The sequence below is a fragment of the Gracilinanus agilis genome, chromosome 3, assembly GCF_016433145.1.
Source record: "Gracilinanus agilis isolate LMUSP501 chromosome 3, AgileGrace, whole genome shotgun sequence".
Lineage (NCBI taxonomy): Eukaryota > Metazoa > Chordata > Mammalia > Didelphimorphia > Didelphidae > Gracilinanus > Gracilinanus agilis.
In genome coordinates this window covers 52,375,216-52,399,123 of record NC_058132.1, presented here as the reverse complement: position 1 = coordinate 52,399,123, position 23,908 = coordinate 52,375,216, and the positions used below count along the sequence as shown (strand labels likewise).

Below are 23,908 nucleotides of genomic sequence, written 5' to 3'. Positions count from 1 at the left end.
GGAGAACATATATGGTTGGACACATATATAGGGAACACATGTAGCCAGTACATATAAATGTCAAAGGCAATTCACACCTGACAGAGGTAAACTTTTTCCACTGAGGGGTGCTATTCTCTGCTACTGTTATTTTTTTTTCAACCCTTACCTTCTATCTTAGAATCAATATTGTGTATTAGTTCAAAGGCAGAAGACCAGTAAGGGCTAGGCCAGTGATGGGCAACCTTTTGAGTTTGGTGTGTCAAAATTCGCCAAAAAAACAAGCATAACTCAGGTGGTGTCACTTCAAGAAAAAAACCATAATTTTGCAATATTTATAGTTTAAATAACAAAAAAAGTATAATCATAATATATAACTGTATTTAATAAACCAAAATAGGTAAATTAATATAGGTAGAATTATTATCTATAGTGCACAGAATGTCTATACTACACTAAGCAAATATTTCATCCTCAGCACACGGCCTCGTGTCATGGAAAATGGCCACACATGTGTGTCATAAGTTTGCTGACATTGGGCTAGGCAATGGAGGTAAAGTGACTTGCCGAGGGTCACACAGCTAGGAAGTGTCTGAGGCAAAATCTGAAACCAGGCCCTGGAATCCCTAGGCCTGGTTCTCAATCCACTGAGCCACCTAGCTGCATCACTCTGCTACTGTTCACTCAACCATTGGTAACTTCTAAAAAGGCAGTTTCAGTTGAATGAATCAGAAATCAGACTGCAGTGAAAGGAGAAGCCGTAGAGGCCATCAGCATAAACAGCTTTTTCTAGAGGATTGGTTTAGAAAGGGAGGTATAGGGACCACAGCTTAAGGAGATAGTAGCTTCTAGTGACAGTTTTTTTAGTATGGGGGAGACAGGTATATTTGGGGACCTGGAGGAAGACTAAAGATTAGAATTAGAAAAAAGATAGTTGTAGAATCAATCTGCATAGAGACCATAGAAAGGGGCTGCTGGTTATTATTTCAAGAATTGAGCAAGAGAGCTAAAAACACAGACATTTAAATCCTGCCTGAGACACCTACTACCTGGGTAATCCTGGCAAGTCACTTCATCTTTATTAGCCTCAGCTTCCTCATCTATAAAATGGGGCTAATAATAGCATCTACCTCCCAGGGTTGGTCTGAGACTCAAATTAGTTTATCTATAAAAAGTTTCTCAGGGGCAGCTGGGTAGCTCAGTGGATTGAGAGTCAGGCCTAGAGATGGGAGGTCCTGGGTTCAAACCCGGCCTCAGACACTTCCCAGCTGTGTGACCCTGGACAAGTCACTTGACACCCATTGCCCACCCTTACCACTCTTCCACCTATGAGCTAATTCACAGAAGTTAAGGGTTTAAAACAAACAAAAAAAATAAAAAAAAAAAGTTTCTCAAACCTTCCCAAAAGTACCTAGTTAGGGTGTAAGAGATGGCTGGCCAATAGAGTTCAAAGGGAACCGAGGGGAACGCATTGAGGAGCAGAACTGTCTGAAGAGGAGATAAAGTCAAGATTTCTCCGTGGCTAAACTACTGGACTTAGAGACAAAGAGATCTGGGTTCAAATCCTGCCTCCATCACACAATAGTTGATTGGCCCTGGGCAAATCATTAACCTTTCTGAGCCTCAATCTCCTGGGCTTTAAAATGAGGATAATAATCTAATAATTAACTAGCTCACAGGGAATTAGTATCTAATAAATGAAATAATGTATGTAGAGCAACAGTAGGCGTGGGGGAGAGGGGTGCCAGAAATACATAATTTACAGAGTTAAAATTTGAAGCGTGGCAAAGAAAGGGTTAAACTGAAGGGCGGGCCAGGAAAGCCGTTCGAACCTGCCCCCAGGATCTGACCTCGGCTCTGCCAGCGTCCTCTCCTCAAACGTAGGACTTTGGACCCGCCCTTAGGTCTGCCCCCCCATCTCTTTCTTCTCCCACGGTCAAATGTCTCACTGCACTTGCGCCAAGCCTTTGGGGTTGCGCATGCGTTTCCTGCGGCTTTCGTTTCTCCCCCTTCTGCTTAAATGATTTCTAGTTTCCTTCCTGCGCGCTTAAAAAACCGGAAGTTCCTTCCCCTCTCAGTGTCTGTTTTTTGCCCAGCTAGAGCGTCCCGAACTCCACCTGGGGGCACAGTGGCCTGTGGGATGCTGGAGGGGAGGAGTCCTGTAGGCTCTGACCAGGGTGGGGCGTGACGTCACGGGGAAACATGGCGGCCGCATTGGGAGTCTCCTTGAGCCGCGGGCACCTCCTGGGAGTCGTTCTGCAGCCAGGGATCCGGGTGCAGGTGAGACTTGACCGAGTGGAGCGGAGCGGAAGATGAGGCCTGGAAGCAGCTGAGGGTCATAGACTGACAGAGCTGAGAGGAGCGGTGGGACCCAAGAGGCTGCCGGGCCACAGGGGGAGTCAAGGCCCGTGGGAGACCCGGAGGGAAGAGGAGACAACCAGACCTAGAACGGAGAGTGTCAGAGTTGGGAGGGACTTAGAACCGAGTCAGGGCCGAAAGGACCTAGAATATAGCTTTTCAGCTGCTAGGGACCTAGAACGTGGCGTGTCAGAACTGCGACGGTCCTTAGAACGCTGAATGCCAAATCTGGAATGACCCTTAGAACACAGAATGTTAGAGCTGGGGGGCGGGATGAGGTTCTTAGAATATAGAAGGTCATGATCAATGATACATGTAAAACCTAGTGGAACTGCGTGTCGACTGGGGGGAGGGGTTGGGGAAAGTGAAAACATGAATCGTGTAACCATGGGAAAATATTCTAAATAAGAAAAATAATAATAAACAAACAAAGACTATAGAAGGGCAGAGTGGAAGAGGCTATAAAACACGGGCTGTCGAAGTTAGAGACCCAGAACATAGATTATTAGGACAAGAAGGGACCTATAACATAACCTATAACAATGTCAAGACTTGAGGTGATCTAGAGCATACAGGGTCAGGACTTGGGGTGACCCAGACCATGCAGTGTCAGAGCTGGTTGTGTTTTTGTGTTTGATATCAGTATAACCTCTTCATTTTATAAATAACTAAAACGAAACTCAGCCAGGGAAGATGGTTTGCACAAAGTCTCACAAGGTAGTTAAACTGTCAGAACCACTTGTCTTCTGCCTCTAATCTCAAGCACTTTGCATTGCACTGCCCTGTCTTTCTATATGTCTCTCTCTCTCCTCCTTCTCAACCTCCACCACCCCCTTTTTCTCCCCCATAAACTTGGGCAGGTAAAGAACCTTTCCATGCAGCTCAGCCTGGAAGGAACAAAGGTCAATGATCTCAAACTGTATTTCAGTCTCTCATAGGATCTGTTGATTTGTCCAGGTGCCAATATAGTTCCACAAAGGAGTTGCACATTAATAGCTATTAGTAATTAACTTGTTGCTCCCCCGAATTTAGTTGCTAATTTTCTTTGTAGTTGCTGAAAGCAAACAGATATGTTGTGGTCTTGATTGTTGGACTGAATTGAATTGATGTCAAGAGTCCATGAGAATGAGCTCAGGATCCTTTTCCCATAGGATGAGCTATGCACTTTGGGCATTGGTATGATCTCAATACAGCTATGAAGCTAGAACCTGCCAGAATTAATTAAAGTGTGTTCTTTTAGTGGGCTTGAGTGTTACTGCTCCGAGAAAATTCTCATCAGTGCTAAGAATGAGGTGGCATCTGGTTGCTTAGGACTACATTATTGATGGAAGCTAGGTGGCTCAGTGGATTGAGCTTAGGTCTGGAGTCAGGAAGATCTAAGTTCAAATTTGGCCTCAGACATTTCCTAGCTCTCTGACCCTGAACAAGTCATTTAAATTGTTTGCCTTAATACACTGGAGAAGAAAATGTCAAACCACTTTAATATCTTTGCCAAGAAAACCCCACATGGAACCATACACAACTGAACAACATTATATTTTTTTTAAAACTCTTAACCTTCCATCTAAGAATCAATACTGTATATTGGTTCCAAGGCAGCAGTACGGTAAGGGCTAGGCAATGGGGGTTAAGTGACTTGCCCAGGGTCACACAGCTAGGAAGTGTCTGAGGTTAGATTTGAACCGAGGACCTCTCATCTGTAGGCCTGAACAACATAAACTTATACAGTACAGATACATACCTGATGTTTACAAAATGACAATAAGATAGTTTGGGGAGGGTATCCACACTTCCCTGAACTCCCTTAGCAGTTAATTCTGTCCTTTTGTTGTCTTTATTCTATACATCCTTGTTTTGTTTCTTTTTCTCTACAGGCTTTTCTCCCCCAGCTAAGTATAAGTTCTTCCAGGGCAGGAAGTGTATCCTATTTTATACCTTTGTTTCTTAAATGTGAGAATTTATTTTTTATATACTATATTAGTTCTATATAAGGGTCAGTAAGAATTTCTGTGTATTCCTATGTCTGAATTCTGGGTCCAAGATTCCATCTAGTCTACTGCTTTTTGCATTTTCCTTGTACTTAGTAATCCCAAAGAATGCTTTTTCCTTTTAGCAGAATTTGGTCATCAAATGAAGGGGATTAGGATTCTTTTCCTGAGTACATGTTGCCTAGGATATGGGGCTGGGGAGGGGCAGAGAGTGACGGACTACCTCCTGATTAACTATTTACCAATCACTGATTGATGTGGTCTTGGGATGGTCAAGGGAGGGACTGAATAATGAGCCCCTGAAAGTGTATTTGTTGATCTGCCTGACTAAGCTTCAGTTACTGGTCAAGAGAGCAGTTGACCTGTGTCACTTTATTGGTTATAATGCTATAAATAATAATAAACTCAGGGCAGCTGGGTAGCTCACTGGATTGAGTCAGGCTTAGAGACAGGAGATCTTAGGTTCAAATTCGGCCTCAGACACTTCCCAGCTGTGTGACCCTGGGCAAGTCACTTGACCCCCATTGCCCACCCTTACCACTCTTCCACCAAGGAGCCAATACACACAAGTTAAGGGTTTAAAAAAATTAATAATAATAATAATAATAATAAACTGGTATTTCTTGCCCACAACCAGACTCTCAAAATAACTTTAATCATAACACAAAGTAGGTACACATTCCACAAGATGATGGTTTTTGATGGTGATAATCTGCCTTGTCCCATCTCTGCCAGTTACTATGTGAGTTTGAGCAGGCCCCTTAGCCTCCTTAGGCCTCAGTTTCCTCAACTGTACAGTGAAAAGTTTGGATCATACAATCTCTAAGATTCTTTTAAGCCCCAAGATTCCTTTAACTGTGATCTAAAAAAGCCCATATTAATAATATGGAAATAGGTTTTGAACAATGATACATGTAAAACCCAGTGGAATTGCTCATTGGCTCCAGGAAGGGGGAGGGAGAAGGGGAGGGAAAGAACATGAATCATGTAACTATGGAAGAATATTCTAAATTAATTAATAAAATAAATGAAATTTTAAAATAAAATAAAAAGGAGATCCTAGAATTGGCATATGACAATTTGTGAAACTCTGAATAACAGCTTCTCTTTTTGGGTCCCCGTTCATTCCTACCCCACAGGGACTTTCCACTACATCATGCAGATCTCTGACTTCTCTGAACTTAGACAGTAGTTAATATGACACAATCTTTTGAGTAGTTTCAATTGTGTCCGACTCTTTGTGATCCCATTTGGGGTTTTCTTCCTTTTTTTTTTTTTTTAAGATATTTTATCAAGTACACGTAATAACAAATTTCTACAATGTTTCCCGAAGTTTTATGATCTAAAATTGTCTCCCTTTTCTACCATCCCTCCCCCTTCATGGATCTGGTAAGCGATTTGATCTGGGTTACATACATGTATTATCATGCGAAACATAATTCCATATTGTTCATTCATTTGAGGTTTTCTTGGCAAAGATACTGAAGTGGTTTGCCATTTCATTCTCCAGCTCATTTTATAGATGAAGATAGTGAGGCCAACAGGGTGAAGTGATTTGCCCATGGTCACCCAGCTTGTAAGTGGCTGAGTCTGGACTTGAGCTCAGAAAGAAGAATCTTCCTGATTCCAGGCCCCGGGCTCTATTCACTGCCTCACCTAGCTACCCTACACACCTTAGTTGCTGATTTTAATAATATTCATTTAATAATATTCAGTCTTAGATTTCTGTTCTCCACTGAAGGTTCCAGTCCACCTCACATAGCTAGCAGAATGACTTTCTGAGGGCATGCATCTAACTGTCACTCCTATGCTCACAAACTTTCATTGGCTCCTATTATCTCAGGAATAAAGTATATCAGCTCCTGAGCCTAGCCTATAAGGCCCAGTTGGTCTGCATCTTTCCTCCCAGCATTATCTTCTGCACACACTCACTGTACATGCCTGCCAAATTGGACTACTAGTTAATATTCATTGAGCTGGACATTTCATGTCCCCTTTCCATATATGGAAGGGCCTCCCTGATCCTTAGAAGTACTTCATCTATACCTTTAGAATCTGCATCTTTTATCTACCAGAGCACAGTGTACACAATAGACCTCTTAAGACATGCTTGTTTGCTATTTCAGGCACCTTAAACCAGAATCTCCAGTTGGTCACCTTCTAGTCTTCTCAAAATTGAGCCAGATTTTCCATCTCACTAACTGGCCTCTTCCCCATTCTCCAACCCCAAATACAAATTCATATTTTGTCCTCCCTAAATCCTAACTTCTGTCTTAGAAATGATACTGCCCAAGGTCACACAGCTAGGAAGTATCTGAGGCCAAATTTGAACCCAGGGTCTCTCATCTCTAGGCCTGGCTCTATCCACTGAGCCACCCAGATGCCCCACAGATGACTTTTTGTCCAGTTCATTTAAACATGAATTCAAGAACAAGGATGTGTTGGGTCCTAGGGATACACAAATGAAACAACAAAAAGGGCTTACGTCCTTCTGGGACAGAACTCAAGAACCAGCATATACAAAGCAATTTCAGGAGAGAAGAGCACACACTGTTCTTTCTGTGGATTGCTAGGATTGGCCAGTTCTTTGGTTTATTGGTTAGTTTTAACTTATGCTGTCAAAGGAAGTCTTGGATGGCTTAGAGAAAGGAATTATCATAATGTGTTGCCCTGTTTTGGGGGATGCTGTTCTTTTAATGACTACTATTTCTGAGGAGACCCTCTTGGTTTTTCTACTCAAAAAATTTATTTGGTAGATAAGAGTAGCTCAGGTTTCAGAAAACATACCCAAGGAGAAGTCACAGAGACAAATTTAAATGTAAGGACTTTCCAAAGCGGAATGGCCACCCCCAAGGGATGCTGGGCATCTGTGAGTCTAAGACAGGGGTCGGCAACCTTTTTGGCTGTGAGAGCCATAAACGCCACATTTTTTAAAATGTAATTTCATGAGAGCCGTACAGTGCTCACAGTGCCGCTCCTGTAACAGTGCCTGAAAAAAAATTGACTTTATGGCTCCTGCAGAAAGAGCCATACGTTGCCGACCCCTAGTCTCAGGGAATGGGGCTGCCTATTTTCCATGTGAGACAAACAGGTACCCTGCCTGGAATGTACTGTGAGTGGGACACCAAATGAGGTAGACCAGCTCCTAGTTCTCTAGAGCTTGAATGTTTTCAGAACACACACAGTAACACTGTGGGGCAGCAAGGGGCAAGTGTGACTGTTCCTATCTTACAAATGACGAAGCAAGTTGAGGGAAGCACCCCAGAGTGTCAGCTGGAAACTTCACCCAGCCCCTAGGAAGTAAGGCCCAGTGTTCCTTTCGATCTGATATCTCTTGCCTTTCTGTTCTCTAAACTACCTCAGTTTGCATTGGTCAGAGCTCAACTCTCTCTGGAAGCATGATACCATGGAGCCCATACAAGTGATTGTTTGGGGAAGCACAGGAGGTAGCAATAAGGACATTTAAACCCAAAGGTCCCTGGATTGGGTCCATGCTACATGATGAGGGGTAAATCACTCAGGTCTCTGAGTCTCAGTTTCCTCAACTGCAACTCTCCATCTCACATCTCTGTGCCTTTGTAGTTGTCACCCTTTGCAGGAAAACGCTCCACACCCCCTCCCTGTCCTCTTTTGATTCCTCCGCTTCCTTAAAGACTTAGCTCAAATCTACTTCTACAAAAGGTCTTTCTGGTCCCCCAGAATCCTCTCAAATGTCAGTAACACCTTCCTCTGAGATTGCCTTCTCTTTATTTACACTGTATCTATCTTGTATATACCTCATTATTTACATGTTGTTTCCTCTGGTAAAATATTATCTCCTTGAGGGAAGGGACCATGATTTTGCTTTCCTCTCTGCCCTCAGCATTTAGCACAATGCCTGGGACATAGTGCTTAATATTTGCTTGTTGACAGATTGACTAAAATGTTCCCAGAGAGGGTAAAGGACTTTGCTCAAGGTCACCCAGTAAGCCAATGGCAGATCTGGAACAAGAGGCCATTTCTGCCAACTCTTAACCCTGTGGCATTTCCAGGACGCCAGAGACAACTGGCTTTAATGTTTTTAGTGCCAATAGTAGAATGTAAAATAATATCACTTGAAAGGATTTATCACTGTATATTTGGTAGCAAACTATTTATTCCTGCTTCTGTGATTTCTTTCCCCTCACTGCAGGCCTGCCGGGGGGCCCAGACTGCAGCCACTGCAGCTCCCCGCCTCAAGAAATTTGCCATCTACAGATGGGACCCAGACAAGACTGGAGACAAGCCCCGAATGCAGACATATGAAGTTGATCTGAATAAGTGAGTGCCTGTGTCCAGAACAAGATTTTGAAGGACACAGTGTTCTGGTGATGGGATAGATGATTCATTCAAAAGGGCAACACCTAGAGGGCAAAGGCTTTAGAAATGGCCTTCAAATGAGAGAAAACTTTATTATGAATAATATTTATTATGAATTAACATTTATTATTACTGTGTGACATTAACAGTTTGTCAATATGTTATTACCAAACTGGTATGTGTAGGTCTCCACAGTCACATTTCACATCCCTAGTTATGTCTATGTTAATATAAAGATGGACACCTTAGAACAGCTAAAGTATCTCTAAAATCTCAAGATCCCAGTTAACAAGGTCCATATTCCTTCCCTGAACCAGAATCCCCTCTATACTGGCCCAAACTTGTTATCACTCCACTTGTTAGGAAACTTGTCCTTCATGGAGTGGAGCTCTGCCCCTGCACCTGAGGATCAGAGAATTTAGAACTGGAGGGACCTAGAAATGATTGAGTGCCCACTCCCCACACTGACCCTAGTTCTGCCTTTGGGAACCACCAGAACAAGTCCATGCTATCTTCTACACTACAAATGCCCTGAAGGTAGTGAAAATGGCCAGTTAAGTGACTATTTCTCTTGACTCATATCTCTGCTCCTTTCACTATATGATTGTCTTTATCTGGGCAAATGTCCCTCCTAACATGTAGTACCCACAGTGCAGCTTCGTTTTTTAGGTGGACCTGTCACACTTTTGACTCTTCGAGTCATCCAGGCCACTTAATCCCCCTTATATCGTTTTATTGTCTAGCCACTCATCCTGGTGGAAGTCATGGAGAAATCAAAGAAAAGAAAAAGCTGTGTTGGCACTGCCATGTTGATATATGCTTTTAAAGCCCACAAGATCATGTTAATGTCTTTGTTCACAGGTCTCTTTTTTTCTGCCTATATGAAAATGTTCATGTTTGACTGGCAAGTCATATTTTTTTTTTAAACCCTTACCTACCAACCATACTGTGTATTGGTTTCAAGGGAAAAGAGTGTTAAGGACTAAGCAATGGGGGTTAAGTGACTTGCCCAGGGTCACACAGCTAGGAAGTTATCTGAGACCAAATTTCAACTTACGACCTCCTTTCTCTAGGCCTGACTCTGAATCCACTGAGCCACCCAGCTGCCCCAAAAGTCATAATTTTAAAAATTTTTATTTTAAAAAAGATCAAGACAGGACAACTCTGAGGGAATTATATCACATTCAGGAACTGTGGAAGTAGAAACATAGAAGAAAACTGCCTGATCACATGGCTGGTTGGGGATATAATTAGGGATATTGACTCAAAATGAACACCCTAATGCAAATACAAATAGTATGGAGATTGGTCTTGATCAATGACACATGTAAAACCCAGTGGAATTGTGTGTGGACTATGGGAGGGGATGGGAGGAGGGGAGGGATAGAACATGAATCCTATAACCATGGAGAAATGTTATAAATTAATAAATTAAATAAAAAATTAAAAATAAAAATAAAAGATAAATAAAAAAGATAAAGAGAGACATGGTGTCTTGGGACCCATTTTTGCTCTGAAAGAACATACCTTATCCAAGAGGTGAAAAGCAGGAATGAGGGAAGTGAGGAAGTACTGCATTATAAGAAAGGAAACTTGTGAAAAGAAATTTAGGTGTCAGGGTGGGTAGAGATCAGCTGTGGTAGTAAGAGAAGTCCTGTTCTCAACAAGCATCCCAGAGACACAGGAAGCAAATCACATCCCCGTTGTTATGGTAGCGCTATGTGACAGAAGTCAGTTATTCTGATATCAGAGGGAGGAAGGACATTGTCTGCCAAAGAGCAGAGCTGTTAATCCTAGTTCCACTGCATTTGTGACCATTTACGAGTTAGATTAGACAGCACTGCAATAGATGCCTCGTCAGTGCTCTCCAACCAGCTGCAAGGCCCTTGCTGGAAACCACATTTTGAGAGAATGTTATTAACTGATGAACACCTAGAGAAAAGCAACCAAGAGGAAGAGTGGAAGCCAGATTATCCAAGAAAATAGAAAGCAATTTTGGCTCCAGGATAAGGGAAAATTTTACAGTTATTATAGCTGTTTAATAAAGGAATAAACTACCTCAAAAATAAGCAAGCTGCCCACCATAGATAGAGTTCAAGCAGAAGCCACATGGCCATTTTGTCAGGTTTGTGGTGATGGGATCTTCTGCCCTCAGTGGGAGGTTAGATTAGATAAACCCAAGAATGCTCCCCAACTTGTGAGAGACCTGTGATTCAATGAGGAAAAAGAAATATGGGAAGACCAGAATGAACTGCTGCTAAATGAAATAAGCAACAACTAACACTTATATCGCCCATTTTCTGGGCCAGGCACTTGACAATTAGCATCTCATTTGACCCTCACAACCCTGCGAGCTAGGTGCTATCATTAGCCCCATTTTACTGAGGAGGAAATTAAGGCAAAGAGAGATTAAATGATTTGCTGGGGTCACATAGCTAGGAAGTGTCTGAGGCAGAATGTGAACTCAGGTTTTCCTGTGCTGAGCCTAGTACTCTATCCATTGCACTACTTAGTAGCCCAGCATACACAATGACTACATTAATAAAAAGAACTCTTTTGGTTGGTTCAGTGCATAGAGAGCCAGGCCTAGAGACAAGAGGTCTTGGGTTCAAATCCAGCATCAGACACTTCCTATCTGTGTGACTCTATGCAAGTCACTTAACCCTAGTTGCCCAGCCTTTGATATTAAGACAGAAGATAAATTAAAAAAAAAAAAAAAAATGAACCTGTCTGTGGAGTGTCATGGTCCTGCAGATGAGGGAGGGGAATACTTCCTTCCTTTCATTAGAGGGAGGAGGAGGCAGAAGAAGAGAAACTGGATGTAGATTACTTCCACCTTGGTAGATTCAGGCACCATGTTAGCTGATTTTACAGATCTGTTTTCTTTGTTATGAGTGTTTATTGAGGGAAGAGACAGAACTAACTGATATCAAAACCAGCATCAGTAAAAACAAATTTGAATTAGATCATCTCTAAGGACTTTTTTAGCTTGAAATTCCAAAATCATTACATTTTTACTGGTCATATCCTAAAAATAGCATCTGAAATTTAAGATGAGCTGTTTGGAGAAACTGAAAGTTCTAGCTTTTAATAAAAAAGGATTTATTGCAAGTTAAAAAGGTCTTTACTAGACTGAATAATTACATTGTATATATCTCCCTTAACATACCTTCTTGGAAATATGACTAAAGCAGCTGCTTTATAAATAATCTTTTGTAAAAAGCTATTTTAGTGAACTTACCATCCAGGTTTTTTTTTTCTTTAAAATAATAATGATAATTTAAATAATCTGATTCTTTCACATTCTGTTTCCTAGAAATGGGCCTGGTATATTCAGTATAGGACTAAGCTTAATATTTATGGTAATGAACCCTCTGTATCCTAATATTAACTCACTGAAAACAAGGGAGAAAAAATAAATCTCTACTCAACAGATGTTTGCCCAGAAAACAAATTATATATTAATGTTGCTCTTTATGGCATCTAGGAAACAAGGAGTTAGGGTGGTTACATTTTCGAAAACATTAGTGTTGTTTTTTTTCCTCCCTTAATAGATGTGGCCCAATGGTGTTAGATGCCTTGATCAAGATTAAAAATGAGGTGGACGCTACACTAACCTTCCGGAGATCATGCCGGGAAGGTAAGCATTCCTCCCCTTTGAGTGCTAGGACTGGGCTTTCATATTTTGAGTCTCAAACCTGAGCCAGCTAGGAGGGGACTTCTTCAAGTAGATTCTCCTTGGTCACTTTTTCTCATTAGAAGGGGTATTCAGAATCATGGGTCACTTTGATTCAAGAATGCAAGCTTGGAAATAAACATGGATTGCTAAGGCTGTAGGGAAACAGAACAGTGGGGTAGTTCCTTTTGTTTATTTGAATACAAATATTTTCCATTAAGAACTTGGACATGGGGCAGCTAGATAGCACAATGGATAGAACATGAAGCCTGGAGTCAGGAGTCCTGGGTTCAAATCTGGCCTCAGACACTTTCTAGTTATATGACCCTGGGCAAGTCACTTAACCCCCATTTCCTAGCCCTTACCACTCTTCTGCAGTGGAACCAATATTTAGTATCATTCTAAGACAGAAGGTAAGAGTTTGAAAAAAAAAGAGGGCAAAATTTTTAAGGAAATATATAGTATATAATTATTTTTTGATTTTTGATCTCATACTGTACTATTCTTTCAGAGATGTGAAAATAAGATCAGGCTCATTTGACCAAAAATGAAAAAAGTCTAGGACTTCACCTAATAAAAAACAGATTTGTCATGGGTAGAATACATGTAAATTTCATGGGCTGATTTTTATGAATCTGATCACTAGAAACTCCTACTACAGGGTGTTGTAGTGAACTGGAAAGAATTCTGGAATAACCACAACAGTGTAAATAAAGACCACACTAAAAGGAGGCAAACCCCAGACCAATAGTGACACTGTTGATGCCTCCTAACTAAATTTCTTCTCTGCTAATGTTTGAAGACCTCTAAAGTAGAGGAAAATGATTGAATGATTGGCCTTTGATTGGGAATGGGGGCCTTTTTTCAGGGAAAGTACTTTGCACGAGTCAGAGTAGATATTGGTCAGGAGTTATCTAGGGCAAAACAGAAAAAATGAAAAAACTGTTTCGTAGACCAAAGGAATAAGGATCTGAGTTGGAATGCCTGTTCTGCCACTTAACCAACATGTGGCCTTGGGCAGTATGCCCTGTCCTGGCTAAGATATGTGCAGTATTGTATACAGTCCTTGGTTCCATACTAGGGAGGGCATTGATAGACTGGAGAGCTTTCAGAGGATAGTACCCTAGGATGGGGAAGATCCACAAGATTACATGCTATAAGAATCATTTGAAGAAACTGGGCATGTTTAACCTAAAGGAGAAAAGACTTGTTTAGACTGGGAGGAAGTAGCCTGGGAGCTAGCTATGTGGACTAGTATGGAAGGGCCTATCAGTAGGGGCTGAACCTATTCTGCTGGACTAGAGGTATAAACTAGGAACAATGGCTAGGAGTTATAGAAAGGCCAATTAAGACCACAAGAGGGAGATAGGCTGCCCCTGGAGGCAATGGATCTCCTTGGAGGTCTTCAGGCAAAATAGATGGCTACTTAGCAGGAAGTAGGTGTGTGATAGCAGGGACTCTTTAGAAATGCTTTTAATAAGAGCAGCTAAGTGGCACAGTGGCTAAAGCACCAAACCTAAAGTCTGGAGGACCTGGGTTCAGATCTGTCCTCAGACAGTTCCTAGCTTTGTGACCCTGAGTAAGTCATTTAACTTTGATTCCCTAGCCCTCACCCTTCTGTCTTAGAGTTGTTACTAGGACAGAAAGTATGGGTTTTTTTTTTAAATATGCTTTTAATGTTTCAGTATTTTTTGTTAGAACAAATGCTTACATACAATGTAGAGAGACTTCTTGGGGAGCTCAGAGCTGACCTAGATCAGGTGAACAAATCCATGTGGATAGTATATTAACTTAGAAAAACTCAAATTAATATCTGCCATGTTGTATTTTTATTTCTTTTGCTAAGCATTTCCCAATTAGATTTGAATCTGGTTTCTTCCTTGCTGCCCAAGTTGGCACCTGTGGCTTCCATTGGCCCTGAAGTGCCTCCCAGCTCCAAGAGTCCAAAGATAATTTACTTTGCCTCCAGAAGCCTCTGCTCCTTTACCTGTAGCCGGAGGAGTTCGCTAAATGGCGTCTAACCTCCCTTTATAATGATGTAGGGTATCTTTCAGCTTTTTTATGCTCTAAGGCTCTACCCCGATACAACATTCTGTGTCACAAACCCTGTGATTAGCATCATGTGATGATAAGCTCTGGCCTTATCTGTATTCACAGCCTTGTAAGAATGAATCTTTTCTTCTCCAAACTTCTGAACATAGTTCTTTGCACACCATGGGCACTTCATAATTTGTTGTACTATATTGTGGTCAGGTACCCAATGGACAAATTGCTTCTTAATAGGTTTAGTCCATTGTTCCTCCTTTGAAAGACAATCAGTGACCTGACTGATATGGTAAATGTGCATCCCAGTCTCCGGCATACAGTGACCACCAAGGCTGGCGCACTCACTTCATGGAAGCAAGTCCAAGAGTGGCTATCTCTGATTCTTCATTGAAGCAATCAGATGGCTACACTGTCTGCCTTCAGGCAGGCCTAGAATGGGATAACAGCCTGAAAAGTGAGGACATCAGCCCAAACAGTGGGAATAAGCAGATGTGATCTCTCTCTGTCTCAGGCATCTGTGGTTCCTGTGCAATGAATATCAATGGAGGCAACACACTGGCTTGCACCAGAAGGATTGACACCAACCTCAACAAAGTCTCTAAAATCTACCCTCTTCCCCACATGTATGTGATGAAGGATCTCGTTCCGGTGAGTTGTTTCTCTCTCTCCATCTCTCTGGTCTCTTGGTCTCTCTCTCTCTCCCTGCCTTTCCTCTCCTCTCCTTCCCTCCCCTGCTCTGATACCCACCAGCAGGGGGCAAGAAAATCAGGAGTGGGAGGCATGGATGTCTTTAGACCTCAGTCAGAGAAGGGCCCAGGACCCTGATGAAGGGGCCCAAGGGCTGAGTTAGGCTCAAGGCAGCACTGAAGTGCACAGAATCCTGGGCTTGGAATCTGAGAGATCAGAGCTCAAATACACCCTGTGACACCCCTAGCCCTGTGACCCTGGACAAGTCACTTCATTGTTGCCTGCCTCCATTTCTTCATCTGTAACATGAGAACAAGAGCACCTACCTCCCAGGGTTGTTGTGTGAATCAAATGAATACTTGTAACAGAGCTTAGCATAACCAACCAACCTCCCCACCCTGGCATGCAGCAGGTGCTAAATAAACTCTTATTCCCTTCCCTTCTGTCCCGTCCCCCCCCACCCTGGCTGGTTCCTTTGAGATGACAATGCAGTTTATTTCATTTCTTACTTGCTTTCTGTCTCGGGATTTGCCTATCTATTGTTTCTCTTCTAATCTTGGTTCTATTGGTTTTGTTTGTGCAAATCTTTCTCAGGATTTGAATAACTTCTATGCTCAGTACAAATCTATTCAGCCTTATTTGAAGAAGAAGGATGAATCCCAAGAGGGCAAGGCGCAGTACTTACAGTCCATGGAAGATCGAGAAAAACTGGTATTCTCTTTAGTGTTTTGGTTTGAGGCATGGGTTGGACTATATTCTGTTAGTGCTGAAATTTTGAGGTGGGACCAGACAATGTGTGACTACTGTTTAGAACTGCTATTGGCAGTCCTGCATCACACGACACCTGGTTTCTGCGATAAATGCCCTGGCACCTTTCAGTAAAACCAGACTAAGAACCAGACTTTGTCATTCCATCCTTTTCTTGGTCTAAAAAGGAATCACTATCCAAGGACAGCTAATTGATATGAGGACAGAGGGGTAGCTAGGTGGCTCAGTGAATTGAGAGCCAGGCCTAGAGTCAAGAGGTCCTAGATTCAAATCTGTCCTCAGACACTTCCTAGCTATGTGACCTTGGGCAAGTTACTTAACCCCATTTGGCTAGCCCTTGCCCTTCTGTCTTAGAGTTGTTACTAAGACAAAAAGTAAGGGTTTGAGAGAGTCTTTGAGTCAGGAGGCCCAACTTTGAGGTCAGGGAGATGCTTTGAAGCCCTTCAGTTTCCTGAAGCTGATAAAACAATGGCATCTGGCTCATAGATATCTGACTTTTTTGACATTGCATCTGTCCCAGGTGCATGTTAAGGTATCGCCTTCCATAAAGCCAATCCTGATCCCAGAAACAGGATTGGGTTGTCTAGCCTCACCTCTCCTTGTGGTCTGGGGTCTTGGATTGAGCTCCCTTGACCATATCCCTCTGAGTAACACATTCTAACCCTCACCTCTCACTCTTTCCAGATAAGCTCTCCATAGGCACCAATGCTGTCAGTGTGGGCCTCCTCCTCCTCAGTAAAGGTGGCCAAAAAATAACCCAGATAGTCCGGGTTGTTAGAATTGGGGGTCTAAACTGAATCAGGTTTTAAGAGATGGTCTGTGGGTATCTCTCAGGAAATAATGAGTGAAAATGGGATAGCCCCAGCTATACAACAGCTGATTCAGTGGGTCAGAGGCCTCTTTCACTTCCTGGATCTGCAATGGTTCCAGAGGGCAGAGGCTGCTAGAAGCCTGACCTGCAGGTAAATGAAGCAATAAAGGGTGCTCATCCTTCCTCCTGTAGTGCTGGAGATTCACAGCTAAGATTCTAGTCCGAATTCCACTGCAGGGAGGTCTGGGAAATACCTACCTTTCTCTGAGGTAGTATAGGATGATTTGTAGAAACAATGCTCTGCTGGAAGAATCTTAAGAGGTTATCCCCTTCCCTCTCCCTCCTCCCCAGGATGGACTCTACGAGTGCATTCTCTGTGCCTGTTGCAGCACCAGCTGCCCTAGTTACTGGTGGAATGGAGACAAATATCTGGGGCCCGCAGTCCTCATGCAGGTAAGGTGCTCCCCCAGGGCTTGGATCATTTTGGACCCCGGGATCTAGAAAGCCCAGAGAATGGTGAGTTGGCATGGGCTGATTAAGAGTCTTTGAGGCCTCCTGTGCCCTCACCTTACACCAGTCTGTTCCCTTAATTCATTGTTGAGTCCTGGATCCGTTTGTGAGTCTGCCACATTCTCTCTCACACTCACTCTCACTCCATTGCAAGATTGCAAGCAAGGATGGTGTCTTGAGTTATCTCTGGATCTCCTCCCCAGGTAGAGAATCACTGCACAAATAAATGAATTTACATTCTTTACTCGCAGCCAGTACTCTGCAGGTGCAGCTCAGTTCATCCTAGGCTTATCAGTTACTCCCTCCAGGCAGGCTGTGTCTGGTGCTGAGCAAGCACTAGGGCAGGAAGTGAGCACTAAGCCAGCAAGAATGGGGGCAGGGCAGCATGAGCCCCAGGGAAGGGATTGGGGGCCACCTGCAGAAATGCTGCAAAGGGTCCAGGAAGATCCTCTAGTAGGAAATGACAAGGTGAGCTTCCTTCCCTTCCCCCAAAGAGGGCCACAGCCTTTGCTCTCAGAACCTTTCCCTGTGGTATCCTCCTTTTCCCTCTACAGATCTCAGATCATGGTGCAATGCCCCAGAGTTCCAGCTGCACACACAGGTGTTCTCCAATAGGCTCCCCTGTGCACTTGGCTGGAGGCCAGCCTGCTTTGCTAGATTTGGCATCTGCCGGTTTCTGGCTGGTTTTCCTGATTCCTCTCTCATAAAGGGCAGTCCCCTAGGGTCTAGCTGCAATAAGCAGGAGGGAGGAGGATGCCCCTATGGGAGATGTGGCCCCCTGGGGGGTTGAGAGTTTGGGTTCCAAGGTGAGGCCTCTCCAAACTGACTCAGATTGGGGCTTGTTTGTCTGTTTTTAATCTTGCACCATATGGAGAGTTCACCAGAGATAGCTTGGAGCTTTATTATTTCTATGCAAATAGCTGGTGTGCCTAGGTTTGCTGTCTAGATTTTTCACAGACCCCACAATGCCTCCAAACCAAGTGTCTTTTCCCAGCAAAAACAGAAGTGACTTGGTGGTCACCCCAGCCCCAAGGCTGAATATAGCCCCCAGATGGTCACATTTGAACGCATGTTTCTTCTGGGGCTTTGACCAGTCTAAGCTGACAGGAAGTTAGAAGATCCCACTTGTCACATTCAGAAGAGTCCAACAAGCCCAATGAGGACCAAGTCTGTCCCATATCCAGCCTCACACCAGGCCTTCTAGAGGCCACACATGCCCATTGATAGTCTCTGGAAGGAAATTTTTCTTTAGATCTCTATTCACATCTTCCCATGCGCCTAAGCACAAACTCTCTTCCTCTCCTTTAGACCCTCCTTTCAGAGGCCTTCCCCATCCACCAGTGCCTCCTTCTGAATCACAAGGCAAAATTGATTTCTCCTCTGCACATGTCTCATATCATTAATACTCGGTGCTTGTCCTTCCATCTTCAGACTGTGAATCCTCTGGGAATGTGTGTCCTGCCTCCCAATTCTAAGCAAGTGCACATAGTTGTTAATGGATGGATTTAATTATTACCTATGGGCCCCCAGTGCCTTGCACAGAGTAAGTGGTTAATAAATATTTGTTAAAGTGAATCTGGCCCAGACCTGCAGGACTTGGAAAGAAAAGAAGAATAGATGTTTCCTGCCCACTATCCACATCTAGGCTAGCTAGGCAGACAAGAGTGACAGAGTGCTGAGCTCTAGGCAGGAAAGTGCATTAACTCAAAGGTGAATGAAATTCTCTGGAGCCTGGACAGCTTCCTGGAAAGGGTGGCCAGGGCGGGCCAGAGCACTTTCCCAGGTAAGATTTCTTTGAGAAGGTAGGTGTAGCCAATGGGTTCTTTTTTCCTAGGCCTATCGCTGGATGATTGACTCCAGAGATGACTTCACAGAGGAGCGACTAGCACAGCTCCAAGACCCCTTCTCTCTGTACCGATGTCACACCATCATGAACTGCACCAGGACCTGCCCTAAGGTATTGGGTGCTCCAGGCCTTCAGCTCTGTCTGGTCTTTTTTTGTTCCATAGAGAAAGCAGGCTTTCAGGCTGTGAAGCAGTCAGTTTATTCAGCTATGTGCCTGTAAAGAGATAAGTGATAGTGAGACTTGGCATCTGAGATGTAAAGAGCACTAGCCTTCCAAAAGTATGGTCTTGTTTCCCTTTCTCTCACCCTCACCCAACCAGGTACCTCTGCAGAGTCTACAGCAGTGATTCCCAAAGTGGGCACCACTGCCCCCTGGTAGGTGCTGCAGCCATGGGGTGGGGGGGCGGTGATGGCCACAGTTGCATTTATCTTTCCTATTAATTGCTATTAATTTTTTTTAAAATAATTTCCAGGGGGCTAAGTAATATTTTTTCTGGAAAGGGGGCAGTAGGCCAAAAAAGTTTGGGAACCGCTGGTCTACAGATAAGCAGTCAGAGCAGTGTGGCTTTGCCAAAAAAAAAAAAAAAAGGAGGCAGGCCAAGTCCAAGAGCATTTATTAAGTGCTGGAGATATACACATACAAGCAGAAGGAAGGACAGCCCCTACCCTCAAAGAGCTTCCATTCTAATAGGGGAAGACAGCTCATGAAAGGGTGCTGAAGTGGGGGCTCTGTTTCCTAGAAGAGCCACACCAGGATTGTTATAACTCCATATGAGAGAGGAAAACTGGTGGGGTCGTGGAGTTTTGTTTGTAAGGACCTCAAATTTCATACTTGTGAGAAACTCCTACCCCACATGTAAGCAGCAATTCCTCTGTGACTTAGAGCCACAACCTGAACCCACATCTTCCAGACTCCAAAACCAGCCTTCTCTATAGCATGTCACACTGTTTTCTGAGGGTTACCCAGCAGAGTAGAGGTGTGAGCATGGCTTCTGGAGAAAGAAAGAGCTGGTTTAGCCATGGCATCTTACTGTGTGGGTTACTGTGGGCAGCCTGGAACATGGCTGGGCCAAGGGTTCCTCAGAAGGCCTTTCTTGCTCTGAATCTATGACCCTAGTCCAGGTACCTCAATTTACAGAATCCTGAGGTGAAGGAATTGTCCAAAGCCACACTGCACATTTGTGGCCAAGCAAGAACTAGAATGCTAGTCATTTCAAGTCCAGCACTCCTCTCCCTCATCCTCAGGGCTTTACAGGGTTTGATTTATGCCCAGTGACCATGATTACAGGTCACATTCTTTGGTTTGGTTTAAATGTAATTCACTGTCCATCTCTTTTGTATAGAAAGGAAACTAATGAGCTGAGAGAATCTAACCATACCTTTTTTTTTTTTTTTTTTTTTTAAACCCTTTAAAGCTGCCCCATGCCATCTTTTCAAAAGAGATCCCAACATCTGGTTTGAGAGACTTGAGAGCCATGCATTGAGATTTTAAAAAGAAATTTGAGAGGGTTGAAGTAGACCAAGTGTTGGTCCCCGGGGCAGCTAGGTTATTTAGTGTATAGAGAGCCAGACCTGGAGGCAGGAAGTCCTGGGTTCAAATGTGGCCTCAGTCACTTACTAGCTGTGTGACTGAGCTAGTCACTTACCCCTGCTTGCATAACACTTACCTCTCTTCTGTCTTAGAATTGTTACTTTTTTAAAAGGCCAACTAATGTTGGTGCCAGTTTGCTAATCTGTCCAATGACTGAAGACTAAAGAGGACTCCGGCATGTTTGAAAAATGTCTGGCATCCCATTTCTGCTGGTGTCAGTCAAGTGATGGCACACACTTCCAAGATTTCACATTATTCACAGCTTTCTTTTTATCTCTTTATCACTTTAGTCCAATTTGGATTTTAACCATTTCATTTTGATTCATTTTTATGCAACAAGCCTGCTGTGTCCCAGGACCCAGCCTTAGTGTTGGCAATGCCAAGGCAAAATGAAGGCAGTCCCGCCTGCCAGGCATTTATAGTCTTCTAGAGGGAAGGGCCAGGGCAGAGATAGATAAACACAAAACCTGAAACTAGCAGCTGAGGCCCCAGGGAGGGAGAAGACTCCTCAAGGAGGGGCTTGCCTTCAGTGCTTCTCCCACAGTTCTGGTTCCTCTCGGGTAACACCTGGGAACCTTATGCTAGTCTAGGTCTGCGTCTACACTGAGCAAGACCAGATGAGACCCAGCAGACTGCTTGGTGGCATCAATGATGCAGCTCTTTTATCCCCAGACTTAACAGGGTTGATGAGTCTTTTTTATACCACTTCAGCAAGCGTGGCAGGAGAAATTGCCAAAGGGTCCCAAGTTCTCTAGTATGACTTAAGGGATCATTTGGTGCTGATGGGATAGCCTCATTCCTGTTTCTGTTTTCCCCTCAAGGGACTGAATCCAGGAAAAGCAATAGCTGAAATCAAGAAGATGATGGCAACCTACAAAGAGAAGAAATCAATTGCTTAGCTAATTCCAAGACTTGTCATGAACTTAATTTATATATGATCTGACTTGAGGGTCCTCTTTTTCCATGAATATTGCATGTCCAAGGACAACTGCAAGTTAAATAAAGAATGTACTGCTTTATTAACAAAACTGCTCTGATGCCTGGTTCTTTTCAAGCTTAGAGTAAAATGGCTTAGGCTAATGGCCTCTGTTCTGTGCTCCAGATGGTTCACCCATACCCCAGAGCAAAGAGGGTGATGAAAGGCACAGAGGGGGTTAGGGTGTCTGTTGTGAATTGAGTAGAAGGAACAGGGGCCTCTTGTATACTCTTAGAGATGGGGTTTAGAATACATTAGCACAGAACTATAGTCTAGGTCACCTGTGTTATATTCAAGCTCTGGGAGTTGGTTTGTCTCACCTTGATTGACAGGGAAAGACAGTTGGAGACCTGGGAATGTTTGAAGAGGCTATTAGGAGAGGGGAAAAGTCCATTAGCCTAAGGACATAAATAGCCTTCACAGCCATCTGGGGGAGGTCTTTGGTTTTTGGTCTTGGAGTCTGGACCTGAGCTTGGATCTTTAATCTTTGAACATTGCTCTGAATTTCCCTAGATATTTAGGCATTTGATCATCATTAGCTATTTAGATATCTGGGTCCAGGAGGAGGAAAGGAGAAGAAACAGAGGGAGGTGAAGGGTAGATATTTCCTGAAGGCTATAAGACTGACATATTAGGAACTGAGAGGAAGCTGAGAGAAACCATCCATACATCTGCAGATTACTCTGGTTTGGCTGTGGCCAAGCTGAACCAGAGGGGAAGAACAATAGCTCCAGCTTTACCGAACAGTCTACAGTCCTGAGGGATTATTGATCATAGTTATTAGTGACAGGGTCTCCTATCCCCAATCCGTTCCTGATTATTCCTTTCCCTATTTAACATCAATAGATAAAGTTTAATTAAGTACCTGCCTGAGTGGTCATTATATCATGACCCTAAGGGAGGGAGCAACACAGTCAGATGAAAACGTCATCCAAAGCTTCTAGAGCCTGATATTAACAATCCAACCCCAGGTGGGACCTGAAAGGGTTACCCTTCCACCTGACCATTAAGGGTCCTGCCTGGGCACCATTATATAGAATAGGGCAATTATAGCATCCAGCTGGGTGGCAAGACTCAGGTGTCCCTTTCACCAGCTACCTAGGGGAAATATGGAGGCAGAGCTTCTCAACCAATATCCCCTAGAAGCAGTAGCATCTTAAGAGCCCTTACTATCTACAACTGCTATTACTATCAACTATTTATTATTTTTTATAACACCTGTGACATTAAAAAGAGTTCTTCTAGTACCAGAGAATGTTCAGAAAGTACCAAAGGCCAATTCCATACTGAGAATAAATGTTATTCCATGGATTATTGGCTGAAAGGCATCTAAACAAAGAAGGTATCTGAAGCAAATGGGGTTAGGAATTTAGAAAGCTTTGCCCCAAAATGACTTACAGACATCCTAAATGTCCAGCCCTAAGGAAATGGCTAAATATATTGCAATGTAATACTAAGAATGACAAATACAAGGAATAAAAAGAAATCTGGAAGGATCTGCATAAAGGAGGGAAAAAGCAGAGTGGAATATGAAACAAATGGACATTCCAATGGCAACAGTGACACCCTATCTGTCATGCATCAAAATTTAAATATTGGTTTGCTGTTTGTACTGGTAATCAGTGTTAAATTTTTAATAAAACTAAAAAAGATCTTTCCACTCCTGACTGCTCCAGAAGGATATTTCAAAAGCCATGGAGTAATGCAGTCCTTTGGAACATAAGCCTAAAGAGCACTTTAGAGACTAGGCCAGCCTCTTTATCTTCTAGGTGAAGAAGTGAGCACCAATCGTATTTCCTCCCATAACTATGCTCTCTCAAAAGACTGTACACCTGCACACAGTCCCAGCTAGGCCAGCTCCTACATGGGCACACAATTCAAGCTAGGCCAACTCCATTTCATTATTTCTCTGCCAGCCCTGGGGTTCTCCTGTTCTTTAGGAAGTAGGCCTTCCTGCTAATCTCCTTCTATTTATGGGGAAAGATGCATTCTCATGAATATCTTAATGAAGATCCCTGGTGCTGACAAGTTAGAGCCTGATGGTTGTCATGTCTAATTAGCATCAGCAGATATCAACCCTGTTTGCCAAGGGGTCACTCTCCCCACCCCACAAGCCAATTTCACCCCACAGTAAATTGGATAGCCTTATCAGCTGACAATTTAATCATCCAACCCCCTTGCTGTCTGACTGTACTGAAAGCACAGACCCCCACCCCTCAACCCCTTCCACTAATGGGATTGCAGACATGGGAAGAATGAGAATTAAGGAGTCCTGGAATTTGCACAGTGCTCCTCTGGTGATAAGCAGCCAATCTTCATCTTCAAAGATGGCACC

At 43.3% G+C, this 23,908-nt stretch overlaps 1 protein-coding gene across 2 annotated transcripts; it reads left to right on the top strand.

Annotated features, from left to right (window-relative positions):
* The first annotated feature begins 2,145 nt into the window (after positions 1 to 2,145).
* On the top strand, positions 2,146 to 21,625 carry SDHB (succinate dehydrogenase complex iron sulfur subunit B). Of its 2 annotated transcripts, none has more exons than XM_044667800.1 (8): positions 2,146 to 2,259; positions 8,497 to 8,624; positions 12,218 to 12,303; positions 14,897 to 15,033; positions 15,667 to 15,783; positions 17,003 to 17,104; positions 18,996 to 19,118; positions 21,419 to 21,625. In XM_044667800.1, exons 1-8 carry the CDS (start codon positions 2,182 to 2,184, stop codon positions 21,494 to 21,496), a joined length of 849 nt encoding a protein of 282 aa, XP_044523735.1. In that variant the 5' UTR covers positions 2,146 to 2,181; the 3' UTR covers positions 21,497 to 21,625. The 2 variants fall into 2 exon arrangements, with proteins under 2 accessions (XP_044523735.1, XP_044523737.1); XM_044667802.1 differs by having other exon boundaries at positions 2,182 to 2,216; positions 8,451 to 8,624.
* The last annotated feature ends 2,283 nt before the right edge of the window (positions 21,626 to 23,908 follow it).

Coding starts and splice junctions, on each gene's coding strand:
- SDHB (XM_044667802.1), top strand. CDS start 2,182: ATGGCGGCCGCATTGGGAGTCTCCTTGAGCCGCGG. Junction 12,304..14,896: donor CCGGAGATCATGCCGGGAAG/GTAAGCATTCCT, acceptor TCTCTGTCTCAG/GCATCTGTGGTTCCTGTGCA. Junction 15,034..15,666: donor TGATGAAGGATCTCGTTCCG/GTGAGTTGTTTC, acceptor AATCTTTCTCAG/GATTTGAATAACTTCTATGC.